The sequence below is a fragment of the Sorex fumeus genome, unplaced genomic scaffold (genome assembly GCF_029834395.1).
Source record: "Sorex fumeus unplaced genomic scaffold, SorFum_2.1 ptg000047l, whole genome shotgun sequence".
Classification (NCBI taxonomy): Eukaryota; Metazoa; Chordata; class Mammalia; order Eulipotyphla; family Soricidae; genus Sorex; species Sorex fumeus.
The window spans coordinates 10200513-10225887 of record NW_026606104.1 but is presented as its reverse complement, the minus strand read 5'-3'; the positions used below and the strand labels follow the sequence as shown (position 1 = coordinate 10225887).

Sequence of the window (25375 nt, the reverse complement as noted above, 5' to 3'; positions counted from 1 at the left end):
GTATGACCGAATCCCAATCATGAACAACTTTGTAACTGTGTATCTCACAGTGATTTAATATTAAAAATAAATTTTTATTTATTTTTTAAAGTCCATTATTGTACTCAAAGAGTATCTTGAAGCGATTTGTATTGTATCTTAAAGTGATTTAATATTAAAATATATAAATTAGAAAAAAAAATGATGAAATGCTTTTGTGTGTATCATTTTATTAATTGCAAATTAATATATTTATTTATAAATATATTATAAATGGCAAGCTCCTGGAAAGCTCCCCGTGGCATATTCAATATGCAAAAACTGTAACAACAAGTCTCACAATGGAGACATTACTAGTGCCCGCTCGAGCAATCGATGAACAACGGGAGGACAGTGCTACAGTGCTATTTAATAAAATGAGTAAATTTAAAAGGGCAATGCTAGATATTAATCCACTAGTCTGAGTAGAAGTAAAACAATCCATATTTTAAAAACCAACACCAAGAGACATATTGATACCTTTTTTGAGAAGTAGACTTTCAGTGTTTCTTTTCATCATTCCCTGACCAACCAACAAAGAATGTTTCTCATATAGCTAAAGCAAACTACCATTATGCTTTTTCAAACATAAAGATGAATATCATTCATCTTAGTATGAGATTATAGTGTAAACCTCAAAGGTAAAGCTATTAACCAAAAAGTTAGTTGAGAAGCCCAAGAGAGTAACGGTGCAAGAGATCCTTGAGCACAGAGCCAGGAACAAGCCCTGAGCACACTGGGTCCTCCCATTATTCATCAATTTGCTCGAGCAGGCCCAGTAACATCTCCATTGTGAGATTTGTTGTTACTGTGTTTGTCATATCCAATACATCACGGGTAGCTTGCCAGGCTTTGCCGTGTGGGTGAGGTACTCTCAGTAGCTTGCCGAGCTCTCCGAGAGGAGCAGAGGAATCGAACTCGGATTGGCCATGTTGGCCGCTTGCAAGGCAAACGCCCTACCCGCTGTGCTATTGCTCCAGCCCCAAAAATACAACTCAACATTTGAAATTGACGCAGTAATGAAAATGGATTATCTTATACTGATTAACGTCATATAGCTATAGAGAGCTGATGTTAATAGACTACATGCAAATCACAGCACTTCACTCAAAGGAATATAGAATGAAAAGGACTGTCAAAAGGCCAGTTTTCTGTTGTTAGGACTACGTCATCAAGTCAGCATCAGTAATGTATGCCTTTCCTAAAATGAGCCTCATAAATATATAAAGTAAAGTAAAGTAAAGGCCCTCCCGTTGATCGTCGATTTGCTCGAGCAGGCCCAGTAACGTCTCCATTGGAGACTTTGTTGTTATTGTGTCTGGCATATCGAATACTCTCGGTAGCTTGCCGGGCTCTCAGAAAGGGGCGGAGGAATCGAACTCGGGTCGGCCATGTTGGTTGCTTGTAAGGCGAACGCCCTACCGCTGTGCTATCGCTCCAGCCCATATATATATAGACTTCACAAATTTAAGTCCATTAAAAAATACTGTCAAATATATAAATAAATGAATAAATAAATAAATAAAATTTAAAATATTGTCTACAAACCTAAGGAAATCAAACATTCACATCATTGTTAGACTATAGTTACTACAAAAGGCACAAAAGAATGGAATTTGTCTCTTAAAATTAATTTTTTAAAAAGGAGGTATATTTTTCCTAATTTTCTGTAAATAAATATTATTCTAATTTTGGGGTCATAAGGAAGTACATAGACATGGATTTTTTTTCTGTCAATGGAGCAAATAGATTTTCCCCAAAGAGAGTGAGAAAAGGGGTCAATAAATTTGATGCCAAGGGATAAACTATAATATTATTTTTATTGTCCTAAGTTTATCTCTGAAGGCATGTTTATATGGTTTTAAAGCACTTCATTTGAATCTCAAAGTATTTTAAATGCAGAAGAATAAATTGAGTTAAATCTGGGCCTAACTATATAACATAACTATATAACATTAAGAAATATGCTAACAAATTTAAATTAAACTTTCCATTAGGGAATCAGGAAACTAGCTCAAAGGACTAACGTGCATATTTTGCATGTGGGAGCCCCAGGTTCAATCTCCAGCACCACATGTTCCCCTGAGCACTGCCAGGAGCAACACCTGAGCACCAATTTCTCTCACACACTCACACACATATTCTCATGCACATAGACACACACAGTTTGATTTTCAATTTCAAGAATAAATTAAAGACATATCTTTGTATCATTTCTAAACAATTATCATTTGTATCAAGAGTCTCAAACCAATACAAAAAGGCTGATTAGAATCCTGCAGGTCATATTAAAAGTTGTTGTGTAATAAAATTCACAGTTTTCAAATGCATATTTTTAATGTACATTTCTTGGTGTTTTTATCCAAAGTAACTAGTGGTAGAAGACTGACTATAGAGGAAAAAGGAGCTTTAGGGGGATTGGGAGGCACAGGGGTTGGGGTCCACATCCAGCTATGCTCAGGGTTTCCTCCTAGCTCAGTACTCAGGGATCACTTCTGATGGTACTCAGGGTACCATATAGGGTACCAGGGATTAAACCCAGGTCAGCTGCATATGAAGCAGATGAATTCACCACTGTACTATCTCTTTATCCTTATTTATTTTGTTTTTAACATTATAATGCTATTTCCCTTTGACTTGTAAAGCCTAAGATATTACTTTTTTCATAATAAGGTAACATTTACATGACATACCCTGTGAGAATGAAAGGTACGTATTCTACATTACAAAACCGAAGAACCATGCCTTGATTTTCCCCATATACTAAATCAGAGAGTACCTCTTATTGGGTGTCTATTCTATTTTGTTCTGTGATTTTTCTAGTCACCATAGTGACAAACTGATATTTCAATATTATCCATATAATTTCAAATAGTTTTCAAATCAGAATTTCTTGCACAGAGCAGCTTCAACATATTTACAGCATTTTTAACCATTTCAGAGTTCTCTCAAATTCTCTTAGACATTGAAATCTTTTATATGCATCAGGGCCTTGTATGGGTATTTATACAGGATAATAAGGGTAAGCACAGATACACAAACCAGTGCAAATTTGTCTATATTGATAAAAAAGATGTTTCTGTTTGCATATGGATATTCATGAAAATTAGGGGAAAAAGTCAAAACTAAATAAATATTTAATATGTCGGCACCTGTCATCTAGTTTGTGTGTGTGTGTGCTTTACTGCTATTGACTAGCAGTAGTACTGCTACTCTAACCAACTTCATTAAAGAATAAAAGAAAAGTAATAAGTCATTTCACACTCTGTCTGACCATTATACAATAATAGCAAGATTTCATGCAAGGGTACAACATTATGCCCATCTGCAATCACAGTCTCTTTGCAAAAATCTCAATTCACACTTCACATGCAGCTAACCTTGTTACCATCCCTTCCTAAATCCATCAGTGTTGCAGCTGCACGTCTTCACAGCCCCACATCTTAAAATTCATCACTTTGGCACCTTAGCATCACTATAGGTCAAGATAAAGAATCCAACCAAGAATAATTAAAGGGCACCCAGATGTTTAGTTTACTTATCTCAAGCCATTCCTTGAGCAGATTTGAATGGTCTGTGTGTACTATTTCTTTCATATTTTTAATATATGTGCAATGTGATTATTTTAAGGGTATGAGACCTGAAACAATACATTTCAGACTTACAAGTATAGTTCTTTGTAGTTGAAATTTGAACAAGAGGCGTGATAATGAGTAGGTTGAGGGAAGGAAAGGTGTTATCTCATTAAGGTAATTACTAAGACATCCCCACCATTATATCGGTTTGAAAATGTGGCAATTAAAGCGCCCTACATGGGCTTCTGGAGACAAGAGAACAAGACAGTTCTCCTGGAACTTCTATGTTACGGTTAACGTGTGTCATGTAAATGAAAGGGTAGACTACCGTGATTTCATTCTTTTCCTCGATCCCCACCCCCACAAGTAAATTTCTTTGTGGGTTATGGTGGGGTTTTTTTCTTTAACCTGAATTTAATTCTGATAAAAGGTGCCAGATTGACAGTCCTAGAAGCTTTAAAGACTTCTATTTACCCACAAAGTAGTTGGAGCAAAGAAATAGTAGAGCAAGCTTGATGGGCAGCATGCTACCAGCCAATAGGGGTAGACCTAACCTTTCCTCTACCATTCCATAAACCTTCTCCAGTGAGAAGGTTGACAAATTTCTGCCAAAATTCAGAGAAGCGTAAATGTTCACTATGAGTGATGTTTTTAGTTTCAACACCAGCTAACTCCTATAGCTCTCAATTCACTAAGGATGAGTTTCGCAATTCATAAAAACCACTATCTTTAGTTGGTAGTTAATTTTCCCTCTTGAACTGTTTATCCTTTTTTTTCATTGCTTCACTGCCCTAATCAAGGTAAGCAATAATGAGATAACCAAATAGTATAGAGAATCGATTCTTAAAGATCTTGCTTTTACATTTGCTGAAGCATTATTTATCTTAAATTAAGAAAAATAATCTAAGCACACAATGGCAAAAGAATAGCAGACTCAATTATGACAGTTGCAGAAGAAAACAATTATGTACCAAGCATTATAGTTTTAAATAACAAAAATACTTTTTGCATAATGAAAACATAAATGATATCCCAGATGAAGTATTATCATAACTATGTAAAATACATAGCAAAAAATCTATAAATAATATTATCAGTGAGTTTCTTGGAGTAACAGAAAAGACTCTTTTGCTTATTTCTACTGAGTATAAATTTTCTACTCTGAGCATGATGGACTTTTACGATAGAAAAGTTTCTTTTAACTCTCACAAAAAGTAATTTCTTTAGTAGTTGGTATTGACCACATAAATTTGCTTGCTTCTTTGGGGAACACACCTGGCAGTATTCGGGGCTTACTCCTAGCTCTGCATTCAGGGATTACTCCTAGTGGGCTCAGAGGACCCTATAGGATACCAGGGGATCAAACTCCAGTTACTGTGTGGAGGCCAGTGCCCTACCCACAGTACTATCACTCTGGCCCCAACACCACATAAATTTTATTCCAATGAAATTGAAAGCCAAGAATTATCTTAAACTGCTATAATCCTATAGTTTTGCTTTCCTTATTCTCTCTCTCTCTTTCTCTCTCTCTCTCTCTCTCTCTCTCTCTCTCTCTCTCTCTCTCTCTCTCTCTCTCTCCCTCTCCTTATTGGGGAAAGTGCAGAGGGAGAGACTGGAAGGTTGAGGTGGGAAGAAAATACCAATAAACAAATACCCTGGAGAACAAAATACAGTTTAGAATAGGTACTAAACTAGGTGACATGGCCAGAGAAACAGTAGAGGGGTTAAGGCCTTGCAGATGCCAGATTGACCTTAGGCCTGGGCTATTGTACCCTGAGCTTCTCTAAGACAAAGCCTGGAGAAGCCTGGAACACTTCTGGGCATGGCCCCCAAATAAACAAACAAAAAACCTTAATGACTTTTGAAGTTTCTTCTGATCCTGGGTTGTTTGGGTCAAGATTATCTCCTTAAAATTACATATCAAAGTGAAGGTTGGAAAATAAGTTTCTTACAAATTTCTGGCCAGAACCAAGTAATAATCATGTTTTCCTACAGTACTATATTATGACAGAGCGGGGGGAAGCTGGTAAAACATGTTCCCAAATAAATAAAGGGGATACTTCCTGAAATTCCACCAACATATGTAGTGCTGCTTTAATAAACAATGTTTTGAATAATTTGGTTTCTCTTTTAATTCTGTTTCAAAATGCTTAAAAGGTCCAACATATTTATAAATTCAGTTGAACCTTTCACATTACTGTCTTTGCCCATCACTTTTTCCCCCTCAAAAAAAAAGTGAATACATATAAAATAACAAGCTGAAAATCTGAACGGTAAAAATCAAGAATGGAGAGCAAAACAGTACCTTGGTATTAAAAATCTCTGGGAAAGGGGCCAGAGAGATAGTACAGTGGTAAAGTACTTGCCTTGCACATGACTGATCTGAGTTCAATCCCCAGCACCACTATAGGCTCCTGGAGCCTGTCAGGACAGTTCCCTGAGCACTGCCGGTATGGTTCCAAAGCAAAAATCTCTGGAAATAACAGAGCATTCCCCTTGAGTTCTCTCATATAAAGCTTCTCACCAGATTCCAGGGCACCATCTTTAAGTACATTTTCTGTTCATAAAAAGCAGGCGATTATTATTGCTTGACTAAATGAGGTGGGCCGGTCTTAATGTTTATAGAAATTATAATCGAATTTTACCCTAATAAATATCTTCGTGGGAGGCTGTTGGGCACGTGAAAGTAATTGTCCCTTCTGCAGGGATAATTAGGCCACAAGACACATGGTGGCATGTGTGAAGCTGCATAATGTCCTTCCGTAGGGGCAGAGATTTTTAACCCAAAATGATCGTGAGGGGTAGAAGAACATAGTTAAAACACACACGTACACCCACACACCCACACACACACACACACACACACACACACACACACACACAGGCCTGGTTTAGAGCCACCACTCAAGTCAAGTAGGAACTAAAGGGAAGAGAATGCAGAAGCAGGGGATAGCCTACGACTGGGTCCCACCTGGCCCCACTTCCTTTCCTTCTCTCTGATTGGGCATAACTGAAGTGGGCGGGCCAAGCTCTACCACGTGACACAAAGGGGGCTGTTTCCCGTTGCAAAGAACAGTATCCTGGGGATGTGCTCTAAAGTAAATCTAGAGAAGTGGGTTTGGGAATCCAAAATACTGATTGCCAGAAATTTTCAAAGCAATTCAGAAAGGCAAAATGAAGCACCCTATTCCTGTTCTTATCCATTTGTACTTTATGTGACTTTTGGGACCACACTTTGGATGCATAGTAATGAATGATTATGTGACGATTATGCATTTATTCATATATGAGCATGTTTCGTGTAATGCCACCACGTGTTCGTTCAATCCTCTTAATTTACTGGTAAGCTTCCATTAATAGAAGGGTTTGTGGAAAATGGGGCAGATGAATAATAATTTGATGTTTTAAAGTGCATGTGGCTTTACTTCCATTGGACAACTCTGTCTCTGTTAATATCTGTGCAGAACAGCCCTGCCCTTAGGCCTGGTGGTACACAGCCTGGGGTGGTAGGACTTGATGCAAGGGGAAGCTGAGGGAAGTATCTGCTTCTTCTGCGGTGTTAACCAAACGTTACCTGTATCTTTCAGAAATTATGGCACGTCGATTTCTCAAAATCGAAATAGCAAGAAAGAAGTTCAAATGATACCATTAGCAAACCATTTCATAGCAGATCACTCACTCAACCACAAACCTGTGTGTGGTCTCTTCCAAATGTGGACGACCCTCACATTTGGAAACGATGCCAAGTAGCTTAGCTTTGAAGAAGGAAGCTAGCAGCGCACATTTCTAAATTCTTTCCCTAACATACTAGAAGCCAATTCCTTCTAAAATGTAGAGTATTTATCCATAACTGGCACTTTAGTTTTTATGCGGAGTTGTGGAGAAATGATGCACCACCAATACCTAATTCCTTCCTCCTGAGGCGGCACTGTAAATGCATATTTACACTGTAAATGCATATACTCTAATCTTTCCTCTGATTTCACGGGAAGTACCCTCGAACTCCTCTTTTTCCAGTCCCTAGAGACTTTGGGGGGCGGGGAATTTTCAATCTCCCCACTAAGTGCTAGAACCTACAAAAGTAGGTAATCCATACCGCTGAAAGTCTCCATCAGTTCCTAAATTCATTAGCATTTCCATCCCTCCAACTGTAATGGGAAAGTCGGAAAGAAGAGCGGGAGGGGTGAGGGCGGGGGTTGGGTTAATCAACAAAGAGGCGTTGGCTTCCAAGGGTGAAATTGAGGCCTTTGGGGGGAGGTAGTTTAAAAGAGAGTACAGGACGGAGCTGCCAACGGAGCAAAGATGAATCTATTGTCTTCCTAGGAGAAGGCCTTCTATTCCCTCCCTTGCCCACCGTGGTGCGCGGGAAGGCTCCTTGCTCTGGAGGTTCGGAACAAGCAGCCGTCCTGAGAGCATTTAGATTACTATCCCTGGTCTGCAGGATCGCAGTCCCGATGCACCTATTCCTCGCTGAAACACTGCCCCAAATCTCGGGGAGCCCGCGCAGGAATTAGCTGCCCGCCGTCCAGGGGAACGGGGGGGAGGGGGGTGGAAGGTGCGGCGGGAGGAGCGTGGAGGCCCCGCGCGCGCTCGCGTGCTTCCGTGGAGCGGGTGCGGAGCCGGCTCGCTGCAAGCGGGGCTCTGGAGCCACGGCGCGAACCTCTTGGCTGCAGTGTGCTCGCCGGGCCGGTAGGAGTGGGAGGGAAGAACCGCGACATCTGGGGCCTCTTGGCTCAAAACAGCAAGGCGACCCGAAATAAGGATTGGGGTGGGGAGGGATGCGGAATCCACAATCCGCACGGAGTGACTGGGCCCTTTGGTCGCCCAACAAATTTAGCCTTCCGCGCGCGAAAGTCATCTGCTGTCCGTGGACAGCTCCCGAGGGGCCACCCCATTTCCCGAGGTCAGAGAGGAGCAGGAGGTGGAGAGGGACAAACCCGCGTCCAAGAGGCGCGCCTCCGGGTGCGAGCCCCTGTGGAGTTCCGGATTTTCACTCCACCTGACCTGCAGGGCGGCGGGAACTTTCTGGAACGCTGCTCCAGCAGGGCTGGCACCCGCCTTAGGCGGCCGTTTGCAAAGACCAGGTCCGGGCCACACGGAAAGAGAAAATTCTTAAGTGTCCTGCAACGCAGTTCCACCGGCGACCTCACTGTGGCCTCGGTGCAAGGGCTTCGGAGCAGCCACCCTGGGGCCTCCCGCTCCTCCGCCCCAGTTGGCTTTCACTAAGAACGTTTTAAATAGGGACGGTTTAGACTTGATCTGTCACTGAGCACTCCTTACCCGAGATCTTGGGGGTTTTAAATGACTTTATTGATCTGAAGATTTTGTTCTTTGGAATGTGACCCTGTTTGGATTTAGAGCTAATCGGGAAGCGCTGCTGTGTAGGGCGCCTGGTAACCACCTTGCGGGCGCGCCCCCTGCGGGCGCCACGGCCTCCCGGTGCCCGCCCGCCCCGGGCAAGTCGCTCAGCCCAGAGCCCTGGGAGCTGTCTGTGGTGCTAGGAAAAAGAAAACCCGGGAGGTCGGGGAAGAGGCTGAGAAGCTGACCAAGAAAATTCACCCTGCACCACTCAGACTGGCAGAGACCTTCCAGATTCAACCAAAGAACGAAAGGGGCCAAGCCCCCTACTGGGTTCATCTCAGCACCCTGAGACAGCTGACCCGAGTTTCCCAGGCAAGAGAACCGTGAAACAACCGCTTCTCCGAAACCACACAACCTCCTCTCAGTCCCACACACAGACTCCCTAACTCAGATCTGGGGGTGTCCATGCTATCAGAAAATGGAAAAAGGGGGTACTGGACTCTGGCTTTGTACCCCAACCCCAGGAAAAGAAGTGAGCCGCTGAGAGGACTGGAGCTGGCCAAGAAAGCAGCCTAGACTGATACCCAGTGGGAAATTTGGAATCTGGGGCCATTCTCGGAGAATCCTGGAGTTGAACCCTGGAGTAGTCCCCACTGGGGTACTTAGCCATCCTCTAGCCACAAGCCAGCTTTCTCTTCGAGTGACGCAGAGCTTGTGAAGAAAATGTCAGTTCCCTTGAGGGCTGTGGCCCTGGCCCTGACCATGCTCTGCAACAGTGAAAACAGTCTCTTTCCAACAGGCTGATTTCAAACAGCAGCACCTGGGTTTCTACAAAACCATGCCGCTTTTCTTCTAGTATATTTTTATAACCATGTGCTTTAGAAGGAACTAAAGTTTCCTTCCCCCTGGGGAGAGCTTTTCCAAATATTTTTAGAAAGTTAAAAATATAACAAAACAAACTACTCACAGCCTTCTGTTTAAAGATGGGAGGTGGGATTCAGCAGACTCCTGGGGAAGGGTAGCCTAGACAGGAGTCAGATGGCATGAGGGGAGGGAGGGGGGAAGTTTGGTTGGAGGATAAGTGGGATTTCTTTCCTTTCTCTTTCTTTCTTTCTTTCTTTCTTTTTCTTTCTTCCACAGCAGAGGAAATTGGCTGTCTAATTTTCTGTCTTGTAGGCTTTCATTTTTTAAAGAGTGAAGCAAAAACTAAACTGATATGAGGTGGTAGGTATATTTGCTGGAGGCGGAGGCAGGCAAGAAATCATTATTTGATGGTGACTCACTGAAAACATTACCTTGGGCCAAAGCCAGGGCATGAACATCTTCACACTCAGTACAGATTTGTACTAGGTTTGCTGGAACCCAGAAGCTGATCTTGGGGTGGGAAAATCAAGGGACTTGGGGGGTGTTTGATGATCTCTGAAACAGGTTGTATAACTCTGTTTCCTTAGCAAGCAAATATTGCACTGAAAGTTCTTGTGTTGCCAGTCCCCAGCTTAATTAACTAAAGAAGTCATCCAAATGGAGTGTAGCTGTTGGCGATCCTTCAGATACCAGCTCAAAGTAGGGGGGAGGGGATAAAGCTCTCAGGGAGAGTGTTCTTTGGTCCTCCAAACTAACTCCAGGTCTCTCATTCAAAGACTTTTCCTTGCTGTCTTATTTCTTGCTTTCCAGAAAACCTGCCGTTGCACCCACCCACTAACCTTTTTGCTACCCCTCAAACTTTGCTATAAATACAGAAGAGCCTATATTGTGGGTAATGACAGGGTTTTTGTTTTACTTTTAAGAAGTAGCTTGGAATATCTGGATAGAAGGGTGTCTACTGAAGTATAATACTGCTGAAGAAAGGAGAGAAGAAAAAGACACCCTCACTCCTTTTTCTGGGACAATAGCCCCTCCAACATCTCAAGCTGCCAACGTCTATGCAACAAAAGATTACCAAACAAAATCAGAAGGAGAATTGGCATTTTTGGTAGCACAGTTTGGGAGTGAAAGGAAATGCAACTTTAAGAAAAGCAAATCTAAAGCATCGGTATGATTCTAGAGTAATTGCTAGCAGCACTTGCCAAAAACTGAAGAGACTAATAAGAAGCCAAGCATGCAGAAGTAGTACTTTCCCATCACTAGCCACCTAAGGAGTTCAAGTTCATCCCTGACTATAAGGGGACAGCCAGCAACTTCCTTGGCCCAGTGATCAGTGAACTACTGGCAGGCTGCTGGGGGCTGCTGGGAACTTGTAACCTGGTTTATATTTGCACGTCTTAAATTTTCCCCCCAATGGGACCGAGGTTTTCTTTGTAAAGAACTGAGGGTGTATAACTCCGGTGACTTTTCAGATCCCAATCATGCCCAAAGTTGACCAGCCGGTCCCAGAGCCAATGTAGACAGAAGATGTAGCATTCTCTTCTTGGAAAGTGCCTTGTGAGACCACACATACCATTTGTGAACTATTTAAATGTAATTATAAAATCCAGCAGCAGCTGAAACGCAACAAGGAAAGTCTGAGGATTACCCAGGCACCGGGTATCCCCATCAGACATAGTTTAATGAGGATACCCAGTTTCTAGCCCACCTAGTTTCTAGTCCAGTCCAACTCAGTGGGAAGAAAAGGAGGTGCAACTCAGACCCTTTTGTTAAACTTAAATAAGACCAAGACCATTCTTAAAGCAAATTTATGCGATCTAAGCTGGGATCTGGTCAAGGTGCTGGAGGTACCTCTTCCTTTCCTTCTTCCAGCTCCTACCCAGTATACAAAAACCCCACAGCACAGCAAATTTTCAGAAAAATTATTTTAAGTCTACTGAAGTTCTAACATCAGAGACAGAGGGCAAGCTACGATGTGTTCTAGCTATGTCTTTACCCCTTTGACACTATACTGGGGCAGGGGTGAGGATGGAAATAGATAACAGGGGATGAGCCCAGTGGGGGGTCCATCTGACTCTCTGGCTCCTCAGGAAGTGACCTCCATCCAAGATGAGGCTGTAGCCTTCATTCCATTGCATATCAGCATAGTCCTGAGTACTAACCTTGTGAGGACCCTGTTTTGCGAGGATGCTACGAATATTAACACACTCCTACTGAATGAAGCAAGTCCTCCAGGTCCCGATCTCATTCTGGGGTCCCAATCCCATCCAGGAACCCGGAGAAGGACGCCTCTGCATTCCCACTCCAGCCCAGATTATAAGAGATTCCGCCTGGGCTGGGGACGGGACACCGACGGGAAAATGGAAAGACAAGGATCAAAGTCGCGACGAATGTTGCTTAACCAGGCCTAACCGAGTCCCTAGGGAGCGGGTCCTAATTGCGTGCCCTGCGGCCTCCAGCTCTCCGCCGGCCCGACGCGCCAGCAGCAGAACAGCTGCGAGGCCCTGGCACCCTCCGCAGCTGCAGCAGCCCGCAAGCCCGGCGCCGCCCCGCGTTGCCGACCCTCCCGGCCTGAGCGCAGCCAGAGAAGGGGCTGGAGGAGCAGGAGGTAGGCGGCATCGTGGGCTCAGCTGGGGCCGCCGGCAAGCAGAGATGGCCGAAAGTTGGCCGGCCGCTTAGCCGCACCGACAGCCTCTGAGCACACTCTCCCGTGGCCAGCGCTACTGGGAAACCAAGCTCATTCAGAGAGTAGGAAATTCATGTTAATACCAAATACATGACCACTGGGAGCTAGGGGTCCACAGATCAAACCCACGGCTTCACAGATTCTGTACATTCGAATATTCCGGGAGGACAGTTTTTTTCTTTTTCTTCCCCCAACCATGTTATGCATGTCATCAGAGAACCACAACACATTTTGCTTTAGTAAAATCAGCTCCCTTGGATTTCATCGCTTGTTTAAAAAAAGATAAACTTTATTTTTGTAATTTTCAATCACAAAAAAATCTATATTTTTGTCTAAGCATTTATTTGACTGAATCGAAAAGGACATGGAAAGAAAAATCATGTTTTACTAACGTATATAAGTGACTCTTTTTTTTTTTGGACAACATATAATAAATATGATATATCACTTATCATTCTGTCTTTCAAATGTACATTTTTTTTCATATTATGGAGCATGCCACTTTTCCAAAAGAAAAAAAAAGGTCATAAGAAATCAGTGCAAAGTTCTCAGTTACCCTCCTCTTTTCTCTGGGGGAGACAATGTCCACAGTCACGCCCTGCGCCTCCAAAATAGAGGCTGTGGGTCCCCAGACCCTTCTCTCCGCGGGGCGCTGTCCTCTCAGCTCCTTCTTCCTTCCCTCCTGCCCCTCCCTCCGCCCCCTTTCTGCGTGTCCTTTAAGTCACAGCGTAAAAGAACTTGAGGTTCTGTTTGTGTGGGTGTGTTCACTTACTGGTCGCACTTTGTGTGGGGTCAGCGTTCTCGCCAGTCACGCTGCAGTTGGGGGTGGGGGGGAGGCTTTGCAGTCCTGTCTCTGAGGGGTTGGGGAGTGGGCGAACAGAAGGCGGGTTCCTTTAGGGGGGGCCACCGCCTGGGGGTGGGCGTCTTCCTCTTGCATTTCTCTGCCTCCCTCGTCGGTGCTTCGACGGCCCCGCTGCGGGACAGGAGGGGCTGGCGGCTGTCCGAGGCCGGGCCGGGGGCAGCGGGGCGGGGAAGGGGCGACGTTGGGCTGCTCGTTCCTCACCGGGGGTGCGGGGTGCCCGGGATGGGATTGGACAAGGGATTCAGGGCCGGCTGTCCCCCGGGGCCCAGGCCGTGGATGAGCACTCGGGGCACCAGGGGCCGCTGCAGCTGGGGATGGGGCGCGGGGGGAGTCCGGTACATGCTGCTGTACATGGCCGCGGCCGCGGCCGCCGCCGTGGTGCTGTCCATGCTGCCCAGCAGGCTCGGGTGGTAGAAATACGGCGACGGAAACATCCTCTGCAGGGCCGAGTAGTTCCCAGCCTCGGCCAGCAGCTCCAGGCCCACCGCCGTCTGCCGCTTCCACTTGGTCCTGGGGGGAGGAAATACAGAGGTATGCGCGACGCTGCCGTGGGGGCGCCGTTCGGACACCTGCCCCAACCCCTTCTTCTCTCTGCCTTTTCGCCTCCTCTTTCTCCACGGGGATCCAGAGGGCCCAAAGAGCTCTAAGCTTAATTCACATCCTGTCCACCCTCTACCCCCACCCCCAGCCTTGCTCACACAGAGCCCTAAATCGAGTCCGTTTTGTCAGTGAACACCCTGGACGCCTGAGACCTCTCGCAAATGTAACCCGGCCAGATTTGATCCCTCTTCCTGTCCCTGATCGGCTGCTCCCCTTCCTTAGGCTACTTCCTAGAACTTTCCAGGAAGCCAACCTGGACCACTGTAGATGTTCCCTCCTCTAATTTTTCTCGACTGCGTTCCCCACCTCCAACTCAATTCCAGTGCCTGTTCTCTGCCTGTTCTTCTTTCTTCAGGTCCAGTGAGAAAAAAACTGAAACAAAGGGACAGGAGGGTCGTGGGGCATCTGGCCCCAATCCCTCTCAGTCCCTAAGGCTGTGAGGCACAGCCCTGATGGAGCAGACCCCAGGCAGCAGGGCTTACAGAAGGCCGGTGTGGAGGTTGCAGAATGGAATCTGTTGGAGGGAGAGCTCTCTCAAGAGGACAGTACCTCGGGGCCATTGGGGGGGGGGGGGTGGAATTGCTTTTCAAGATATTTTCTCCTCTGGGAGATAGTAACAATTAAAACCTGTGATCAGCTTTTCCTGGCCACCTCCCCCCAATCCTCCCCACACCCCACACCCGCTAGAAAGGGAGGAGTGGCTGTTTGCTCAATTCCTTCACCAAGGACTCAGGGCTGGTGGGCCTTCATGCAACAGCTCCAGCCAAATTAATAAACATGTCGTCCATTTTAAATTGGCTACAAATGACACTAATGTTTTCCGACAGAATTAGGGTGGCTGAAGCCGTATGTAATGAGACAGAAAATTATGGTAAAGATGACAACTGAATGGGCATTTCCAACTGCACTTATGGATGATTAAAACACAAACGAGATCAGAGGAGGGAAAGAGAACATGGAGATGGGGAGACAACCATCAAGCCTGCAAACAGCATAATCTAGGCTTCCAATGTCTCTGCTTGGCTTTATCGTTCAGGGGCCTGTAATTATTACCAGTTCCTTTCTTAATTTTCTTTCAGGCAAAACAGCATTCAAGGCTGAATGTGAGATGGCCCGCACAGGGGACATATCTCCCAGGCCTAACCACTGGCCAGCTGCCTGATCCTCCAGCTAAAATCTTGGGCTGCCGACCCACCCGCCTCTCCCCACTGGAAGGCCATCTAAGCAGGTTGCTGGGGCAGCTCTGCAGACTATGTATGAAAGGGCCAGGCTGGCTGGCTACAGACATTCCAAACCAGCCTGGGGCAGGCCCGTGGGGTGTACTTCCTAGACTCTAGGGGCATAAGTGTCAGCTGCATGAATGTCTCAATCTGAGAAAGTGTGGGTGGCTTGATTTGGGGAGAAAAGAGGGGAATTTCAGCTACTTGGGTATGAGGGGGAAAGTAGTTTCTGTGAAGAAACTCAGAAGTGCAACATTGTCCTGGGGTTCTTCTCTCCATGGGGGTGTGTCTAATCCCTGCTCAGGAGGCAGCTCCCAGCACCCACCCTTTGCCCTCTGATTCCAGTCACCGAGAGAAGAATGTGGGTGAGAGGCCAGGCACCTGCAGCTCTTCCCCTCACCCCCCACGCCCATCCTCATCCCCCTTACCTGCGATTTTGATACCAGGTCTTGACCTGGGTGTCAGTGAGGTTGAGGGCTGCCGCCAGGTCCATGCGGTCTTGCACACTCAGGTACTTCTGCCGCTCAAAGCTCCTTTCCAGCTGATTAAGTTGATGGTCAGAGAAAGCCGTACGGGCTTTTCGAGGCTTTTTGGCCCTCACTGGGGGACTCTCTCGGCTACTCGTAATCTCCCGGTCGCCTTCTTCCTTTGTTCCTACAATAGAAACCCAGACAAGCCATAAGTGAGACTGGGATAGGGAAAGGTGGCTGTCTTCTTTGCACAGACAATTCCACAATCCCAAACCAGCCACTGCACAGGGACTGGGGACAGAGGGAAGGGGCTTCATTCTGCTCCCCACCTACACACACACACACATACAGAGAGAGAGAGAGAGAGAGAGAGAGAGAGAGAGAGAGAGAGACTTCGATGTTAGATGTGATGTTCCTATGGAGGAAGAGGGCCAAATTCTTACTGGAGAGTGTGGATCTCCTCCACAGTTCCTGAAAGGATTCTTAAAAGGTTTCTCTGAGCATCTTAGCATTAGAAGTCAAAAAGGGGGATAAATACTTTAAATAAAGGGTCCTTTTGTTCTTGTTTCCTTAACTGTGGAGAAACTCTGCCCAGTTTGCTTGATTGTTTTTATTCTGTTTTCTCTGATTAGGGAGTTCTTAAAAGATTTTGTGCTCTTTTTTTTTTTTTTTTTGGAATGGGGCAAGGGGGAGGCACAATTTTTATTTTATTTTTGTTTGCTGAAAACCATAGGTATTTGGTTTCTCTTTTTGGATGCACTTGGGAAATGTTGGAGTCAAGCTCTCTGCAGATCTTTGCATAAGGTCTTTCAAATCTTCAGAAAGAAGATATCGCTCAGACGACTCTGAGCTGAGCTCAGAATCACTGAGCCCATTCAGGTGACAGCCCAGAGATTTCCGGATTCTATTTGTCAACTTTGGTTTTTCCCTGAAATGCTGGGAAATCGATATGTCAATCCCTCTCTGTTTGTACCCGTTTTTGCTCTGCTCCTTGATCTTCCCTGCAGGAAGAACAATAATCTCTCTAATTGACCCACTGGGGAGGTTGATGCACAAAAAAATCGTCAGCCCAGACTGTACATCTGTTTTGGGCGCTATTATGCTAATGCTATAATAGTAAAATGAGGTGCCAATATCCTACCTTCCAGACAGCACACGTCTTTCCCAGAGACGGCAAATATTAATCAAAGTAGTAATAATAAAAATAATAATAAACTTATCAGTAAAGGGGGAAAGACTCTCCTGTACATTAAAACTCTTTCGCTATGCAAAGACAAGAACAATTTTTACAGAATTCTCCAAGGGAAACATGGGAAAAGAGTTAAAGGATAATTTCAACTGCCACCTTCTTATTTCAACAAAATAGAACAATTTTATCTCCTAAAATTTTGCTTTCACAAATGCTACCTCCCACTTATGATTAAAGATCCAAAAATCCTACTGTAATGTGGATGTTCACATGAGGTAAGCAGGATGTTTAAAGAAACTGATTGTGAATGCGGGCTTTCCTGGATTAATCGTGATTTTCTTAAAGTTGGTCTGTTCATCCCCTCTGAAATTTTTCATTCATTAAATTTGAGCATTCCTGTGATGGTATTTGGCAAACGTGATGGTGGGGGGGGGAGGTGGCATGAAATAATTCACATTAAAGAATAAACGCCACATTGTGACACCCCCCCACTCATACACTCACACACCATCACCACCATCACTGCCAACCACCATGCTTGATAGCTAAACCAGTTTCTCTCTCCCAGTCCTACTTCTCTAGTCCTACTTCCCCCAGTCCTACCTATCTAGGTCTCAGCCAGAAAAAAAATTTTTTCAAGTTCTTTCCTAGGATAGAGTAACGAATTCCCCTGTGGGAGCACTGCCACCCCCTTCCTAACCGATTAAAACGGAGGAAGGTGCTGAATGGCGGTAAGGGTTGAGAGGTAGAAACAGACAATAAAAACGAACTTGGGACGAGTCCCCACTCCACACTCCCTCCACACTGCAGCTTTGGACAACGGAACCATGGGCCGGGGAAGCTCCGGGTATCACTCCCCGGAATCTCGAGCGCCTGCAGGGGGAAAAGGGGGTGGGGGGGGGGGAGACTGGGAAACCGAGGCGGGGGGATGCTAGATAAGGAAGCCGGCTCTGGCGTGAGACTCACCGTGGCATTTGATGTCGCCCTGGGCATCTTCCCGCTTGTCGAGTTTGGTTTTGCCTTCCTCTTGCTCGAGCTTGGGCCTGAAGCTCTCATGAGCTGCGTTGCTCTCTTGCTTCGGGGTAGGGTGGGGAGAGGAGACGCTGGTGCTGTAGGGTGCACACGCCGCCAGAGGTTTGCAGTCACCCAAGATGTCCTTGATTAAAAAAGAAGAGGTGGAAGTCCTGGGGGCCGACGCGGCCGAGCCGAGCTGCTGGGCCGCCGGAGGAGGCTGGGGCGCCGACGGCGGTGGTTGCTGTTGGGGCGAAGGCTGCAAACTTTGCGTGGGGGCCGCGGCGCACGGCGGTGGCTGCGGGCCGTGGTGGAGGTGATGGTGATGCTGGGGCCCATCTGCGACCAGAGGTGGTTCCGGGGGCTCCATGGTGACCGAGATGGGAGAAGAAGGCGCCGTTCCTACGGTATCAATCTCCGAACAGGGCGACGGAGTGGCCTGACTCCTAAAATCCGCGGTCCTGGGCTCGCCGAGCGGGCGGAAATCTCCATTCATCATGCCGGGGCTGCCCGAACTGGCACTGGACAAAATCGTGTCTATTCCAAAACTCGACCCGCTGGCCCCTTCCATTGTTGTCATTTCTACATGAGGTCCACGCCACTCCGCCGCTCAGCAGCCAGCCCAAGCAAAGGAAGCTACCGATCGTAAAACAAAACAAAACACTCAGCAAGGTTGTCGCCGAGTTTAAAAAAAAATACAAAACCACAAATAAAGTGGGGCGGGGAGACTAGGAGGGATTATCGGGAGGTGGCAATCGGTGGGCACTTTCGACACAACTTTTCTCTTTTCCTTTTTCTTTTTGTTTCCTTATAGGAAAAAAAAAAAGTAGGGGTAGGGAGGAAGAAAGGCCGGGGGAAGGGGGGGAAGCCAGAAAAAAAAATTTAGGCAACACCGAGCGTGTGCTCCGAGAACGACCTCGCACGTGGGAGAGCGGTGACTGCTCTGGGGACCCAGGCGAAGGTGCAGGCGGCAAGAGGGGGCCCCCGACGCCGCCGCCGCCGGGATCTGCCCACAGCCTGGCACCCAGCTGCAGCTGCGGCGGCGGACGTGGCAGCTAGAGACGTCCGCGGAGCCCGGGTGGCCGCGCACCCTCGGAGCTCCCGGGTCCTCGAGGTATCTGCCGCGCGCCACTCGGTCACCCCACAGTCTAGTTTCTGAACTTTCTGGGAAAGTTGTGGCTCAGACGCCGCCACCGCGGTCGCGGTAACACTAGAAGGAGGAGAAAGAGGAGGAGGAGGTGGTGGAGGAGGTGGTGGAAGAAGCAGGTGCAGGAGGAGCAGACGGCGGAGACGAGGCGCCGAGCGACTCCGGCCGCAGCCGGGCGCGATCGCTTGTAATCCGGCTTCTTGCGGGCGGCGCCGACCCCCTCCCGTGACGTCACGGCCACTGCCGCTGCTCCCCGCGCCGCGCCGGGCCCGCGCCCCAGCCGCCCAGGCCGCGCGCCGGGTCCTGCGCCCCCATTGGCCGCGCCCGCGCGAACGAACGACGCCGACGTGCCCGGAGCCAATCGGTGCGCGGCTCTGCCACCCGTCAGCGAGCGCGGCTCGGGCTTCGCTGCTCTTTTGAGAACTCGCTGGTCCCTTTGCCTGCAACCCAAAGCCCAACACCTAACGCCTGCATCGGTCCCGGTGTGCACAATCACGCGCGAGGGGCAAAGCCAGAGAGGGACGCGAGCCGAGGAAGACTAGAGGAGCGAACTGCTTGCGCCGGGGGAGGGGGCGTGGGAAGAACACACGCAAGTGGGCGATAACGATCTGGCGTTCATTTACGAAGTCCGAAGAAGGAGGGAAAGAGGACAGGAGGGGGAAAGGAATTTTCTCGACTTACCTTTAGACTCCTGCGCTTGAATAGACCGGGGACACTGGGAGCTGAGGGAAAGCCCCGAAGGAAAGCCCGGGAGAGCGTGTCAACGCCAACAGCTAGTACTCTGGGGCCGGCAGATTTCGTGTTCTGACTTCACACACACACACACACACACACACACACACACACACACACACACACACACACCACCCCCGAATTGCCCAGACCCACCTAAGCGGCCCGCACTTGGGAAGGGGCGGAGGACGAAATGGGGTCCGCTTGCACCGTGGCCGGGAGGTCCTGATGCACAAAACCCGGTGCCCGAGCAGATCTAATCAGAGCCGGTGCTGGAAGGAATGCTTGAGCTGACTCTTTCTTCCAAGACGGACAAAGAGTGTCCGGAGTCGGGCGAGATGAGGTGTTCTCCACTGGGCACGGTTCCCTTTGGCAGGACTGGGACTAGGGGATTGGGTGCATCTCTCTCTCTCTCTCTCTCTCTCTCTCTCTCTCTCTCTCTCTCTCTCTCTCTCTCTCTCTCTCTGCACCCTTGGAAAGGAGACTGTCACTGTGGGTGCACTTGGGAGCCAGAGAAAGATGTGGCTGAGACGCCTCAGCAGAGGGCATCAACTTGCATTATTTTTTCCCGGACGTCTCCAACCTGTCTCTTGTTGAATGTCAGAGTAATGGGAAGTGCCAGTGACAAGACGGCGTATTACTCCTGATTAAGTGCCGTGTCAACCTAATTAGCAGAGTAATTATAAGGTGCTAATGAATGATTCAAAGTTCTTTGAGTTACATTTTACTCCAAATTACCATTTTAAGAGCCCTATGAATCTGAGTGGCTGGCATCGCTTTCGTGACTTTGGTGCACGGTGGTAGTAGAAAATGGCCTTTCAAGTCTCCTAGGGCTGGGCCCAACTCGGGGGTTGAGTTGCAACTCCGAGGATCTCTTCTTGCAGAATAGCTTTTATTTTCCCCATTGAGGAGGGAGCAGGAAGAGGCGCGGGATGGGGGTGGGACCAAGGAAGCCCAAGACCCTCCTGGGGCAAGATCCAGCTTCAGTCCTGAGCAACTGCTGTGTGCGCCCCCGGGGCCTAAAGGGTAGGTGGGAGGCTCATCCTCCCAGCTTTTTCCTGGGGGATTCCGGCGTGTTTGTTCCAGAAATAAAGAGCCCGAGCTATTTCTAGGGTGCGTGGGGCTATTTCAAACGGGTTTCCCCCGCCCCCTTATGGGACCATCTCGTAGTCTAGGGAATGGAAAGCCCAGCGGGGAAATGAAATGTACAATCTGACGCTGCCGTTTTTCTAGGCAAACTGAAGAGTTTGACGAAAGGGCCGGGGGTTGACTGGCCGAGGCGGCGCGCGGGGCGAGCTGCAGGGCGGGCCGCGGAGTCCTGGCTGGCCGGGAGAGCGTAAAGTACCCGGGCCGAGAAGCCGCGGGGGCACCTGATCGGGGCCTGGAATTGGAAGTGCGCCCCGGCTGGGGCGACCCTCTTAGGAATCTAGGGGCCAGGCCTTGGCCTTCCGGCCAAGGATTCCAGACGCCCAGGACTTTGGGCTTTCCGGGGACATAAGACCTAGCCAAGGGCCAAGGGCCGCCTGTAAACGCCGCAGTAACTCGCATCCTTGGCTCAGTGGGTCTCCTGGTAAGGGCGGTGGAGCTGCTGACACTGTAGGTCGATGTTCTTATTCTTCTGCCTTCAAATATCAATTTGGGTTCTTCTCATTTCGACATCAGTTCTCAGCTTCCTGAAAAAGATGCGTTTCCTTCCCGGACTTCAGGCTCCAGCATACAATCCCCTGTCTGCCTCTTCCCGGGCAGGAGGTGGGAAGGGAGAGAAAACAAATTTAAGATCCTCAACTGACAACACTCACAAATCAATTATTCTCGACCTTGATAAATAATTCATTTAAGCCTGTTTTTGTTTTGTTCAGACACCTGAAATGACTCAAGAACTCAAAAGCTTGATGGCACAGCTTGTGTTGGTCGGTTCTGCAACGGCTTTTGCTTGCAATAATTTACAACATTAGCAGGGGAGACAAAAATATGATCCTATGGGGGGAGGGGTGTGGGAACAACATCTAAAAAGAAAAGAAAGTGAAAATGTCAGGCAGGAGTGATATTCCTTATTTGAAAACTCTAAAGGAGAGCAAAGGGAAACCCAGTAGGCCCCTTCTGAGGGGGAAAAAAACGTCCCATCGTATTTCCTTTTTAAAAGGTTAAGATCATAGAGGATTTCTTTAGGCTGTTAGGAGATCAGCTTTTCCAAGCAACAATTGTGAGGGTAAAACATGACCTTGACTTTTATCAAGCCTCCTATCTTTTGGTCTCTATCAGGGAGGAAATGCTAACTGGTCTGAAGATCTAAAAGTGGGGCTCAAAAGACTAGACTGAAAACTTAATGAAAAATAAATCCTTCAGCACTGGATTTTGTTTCTTAACTTTTCTCAGTTCTTTTTTTTTTTTTTGCCATTAGTCCCCTCACCCACTCTGAGAGTACTATAATGTATACATCCTAGAAGTCCTGCATTTTCTATGAGAGCAAGCATAACTTTTCATTTAAAAATATGTTATTAAATAAAATAGAATTTATGTTAATACTTAAAATTCTATTTATATACAAGAAAATACATGAATTGGGCTAAATGTCAGACTTTCTCACTGGGTGCTTTTATATGTGTGTATGTATGTATATACATAGAGATGTATATATATGTATATATACACACATATATATAATCTTAAACTTATGTAGGAAAATTACTCCCATTTTCATGTCTTCACTTAAACAATAATAGATGAATAAAGGAAGAAAACTTTTTAAATCCTTGGAAGATATCTGAATTTTTTATACAAAACGTCATTTGCTAACTGCGGATACTAAAAAACAAAATTCTTTTTCTTGCTCCAAAAGACATTTCAGTCCTTAAATGCTCCATTTGCACCACAGAAGTCGTTCACCACTGGAATGTTTAAAACAACTTTTTGTTCTTTAATATACTTTCTTGAGGTCTGCTATTACAACTGATATCCAGGTTTTCGGCTTAGTACTTGAAGTATGTGGTTTTGTTTATTTGTTTAATGGGACTCGGTTTTGAAGAAATGTGCCTGTAGATTGAAAATAAAGTTGGAACTGGTATTTCTTCCCAAGCCAGTTTTATTTTAACATTTCTCAGGGTTCACTTATGACAATGCCAATGAACGGGAATAAGTTGTATTCCCTTTCTTCCACTGGGCGGCGCCAAGAGCCCCAAACCGAGAACCAGGATTATCAGCCATTGTTTCTCACCGTAAAAAATGCATGATATACAAATAAACTCTCCAACTTCTAACTCGGACTGAATTTCTGAAGAAAATTTAATCACACTGCATTTCAAATCTACAAAAACATGAACCTTGAAAAACTTTATCTTATTTCTAACTGCTTGTGATACTCATTTCGAAAAAATAAGGAAACTCATGAAACAGAGAATGAATCTTTTAAAAGCACTAAAATCATGACAGTTGAAATTGGGAGCATAGGGAGCAAGGGAAAGCAGACAAGAAAGAATAAGGTAATGAGGAATTAAAGTGTTGAAAGCATGAATTCTAAATCATAATAAAATTTAGAAGATGTATAAGGATCCAGAAATTTAAGTATTGGCAGTTTAGCAAAGATATAGTGAGGTTGACTCTCCTTTGGGGGGTTAGATGTATGTGGTGTCAGGCAATCCACAGAAAGGTAAATAGAGCTATAGAAGAAATAACTTCAGAATAGGGAGTTTTACTCTCATTCTGACATTTCCAGTGTTCTTGCCCAAAGCACTTAACCTTTCTCATCAGACCAACAACTTTCTCCTCATGAGAGAGAGTTGTAATTGCTTAAAATATAGTTCTTATAATGACCAAATAAGACAATAATTTTTCAAATGAAATCATAAATGCAAAGGTGATAATTTTGCTCGAGCGGGCCCAGTAACGTCTCCATTGGAGACTTTGTTGTTACTGTGTCTGGCATATCGAATACTCTCCATAGCTTGCCGGGCTCTCCGAGAGGGGCGGAGGAATCGAACTCGGGTCGAAGGTGATAATTAGCAATTGATAATATGCTATGTACATACATATACAATAATGCAATATGTATATATACGTACATATAGCTTCTCTCTTCTTTTACTCTGGTTCATTCCCCCAGCCAATGGCCACTCCTGAATATAATCAGATCACTAATGGATCAGATGCTTGAGAATGGGAGACAGGCACACCTTAAAGAGGTGGCAGAGGTTTGAATATGCTGGAAATTTTCATAAATGCTGTGGTGCAAAAAGGAACGTGATACAGTGGGGGTGGAAAGAGGGAAGTGGGCATCTGGCTATGGGAGGAGCTAGGGAACAGAAAGACTTCCTAAAAAAAATGAAGTGTGTATTTCAGTCATGAAAAAATAGGGAGGGATATACAGAGGGATTGATATAGTAGCTAAGTAATGGTGGTGCAAAATGTTCCCACATTGTTCAAGCTTTTTATTTCCTCTGAGACTGGGCTACAATCTGTGGACTCTGGGGATCTGTCCTGAGTGCTTGGAGGAGCTCTAGGGAGTGCTCCTTGGAATACTCTTCGCGCAGCTTGGATGACAGGCAACTAATGGTGTTCACACACCTCCACAGCAGAATTTTAGAGGAGGCTACATAAACCTTAGATTTCACTCCAAGGGATGCTCCCATCTCCTCAAATCCAATCTGTAACAGCTCTTCCACCACAACCATGGCTTCTTTTAGTTTTCTAGAATTCTAAGTTCTCCCTTCATTCTGGATGAAGAATGAAGTTTCGCAATTTAGAAGTATAGATTGAGAAGATAACAGAGTAGAGGCAGTAGGAAGAGGAGACCAGGGGAAACCGAGAAGTGATTTCATTTCATCCTTTCTAAAACGGAATCTGTGTTCACTAACCATCCTGGAGAAACGAAAGGGCCCCACTGTGGCACCATCAGCTGATTCTTCTGCCAACTCCAGAGGTTAAGAAGGAGTGGAGTGGAGAGGCGGAGGGGAAAAGCAAGCCTCCTAGCGCTGGGCGAAGATGCCAATCAGGGAAGGGGAAATTCATTTGCGATGTTAATTAACAAGCGGCTAATTAAAACGGCACTTTGAGCGCTAATCAATCGCCTTATTAAGTTAGAACCATCACTGGAACAAATTGAAAGCTCCCCGCCCCAGCTCCAACCTCTGCTGCGGGCGGGGCTGAGATCTCAGACCTGGTGCGGGTTGGAGGTGGGGTGAGGAAGTCTGTGCATTCGCTCGGCCTCTGTGAGGGGGTGGGGTGGAGGGTCTGCTGAAACCTCCAACTCCTGGGGCTCGTGTGTCTAGGGGGCAATGTGGTTTCTTGGGTACTGGGAAGGAGTGGAGGGCTTGCATCCATCGGAAAACAACCCATGCAAACAACTACAGGGCTTCCAGGAAACTGAACCCCCGAGGCGATGCAAGGAGAGAATTGGGCCGTACACAGCAGGAGGATGCGATGCAGCCCGAGAGGGGCCGTTCTTAGGCGGGGCCCAGGCGTCCGCATCCTGGGCCATTCCTTCATTTTGGGAACGCAGGCCCTTGGCCTGGACCAGAAAGCAGTGAAGAGCTGGACAATTTTTAGACGGCGAGGAGTGCCTAGCTTTGGGCTCTAGGCGGTCCTTAAGAAAGAGGGTTTGAGGAGGGAGGGCCCAGTGCTGAACCCCCGGGATGCCCGTCGCACACCGCCTCCCACCCGAGGCATTCGCGTGTCCCCACGACTTTGGCCTTCCAAAGTCAGAAG

At 46.6% G+C, this 25375-nt stretch overlaps 1 protein-coding gene across 1 annotated transcript; it reads right to left on the bottom strand.

Moving 5' to 3' along the window:
• Window positions 1-12718: 12718 nt before the first annotated feature.
• Window positions 12719-19134, bottom strand: BARHL2 (BarH like homeobox 2). Its single transcript, XM_056123272.1, has 3 exons — window positions 17752-19134; window positions 15555-15780; window positions 12719-13816 (listed from the first exon to the last, which is right to left on the bottom strand). Exons 1-3 carry the CDS (start codon window positions 18374-18376, stop codon window positions 13504-13506), a joined length of 1164 nt encoding a protein of 387 aa, XP_055979247.1. The 5' UTR covers window positions 18377-19134; the 3' UTR covers window positions 12719-13503.
• Window positions 19135-25375: the final 6241 nt, after the last annotated feature.

What these genes read in the sequence shown, in the direction of transcription:
- BARHL2 (XM_056123272.1), bottom strand. Translation starts at nt 18,376, where the DNA reads ATGACAACAATGGAAGGGGCCAGCGGGTCGAGTTTTGGAATAGACACG. An exon ending in GGGCGACATCAAATGCCACG is followed by an intron (nt 15,781 to 17,751) that starts GTGAGTCTCACG and finishes TTTCTATTGTAG; the next exon opens with GAACAAAGGAAGAAGGCGAC. An exon ending in ACCTGGTATCAAAATCGCAG is followed by an intron (nt 13,817 to 15,554) that starts GTAAGGGGGATG and finishes TCCTCCCCCCAG; the next exon opens with GACCAAGTGGAAGCGGCAGA.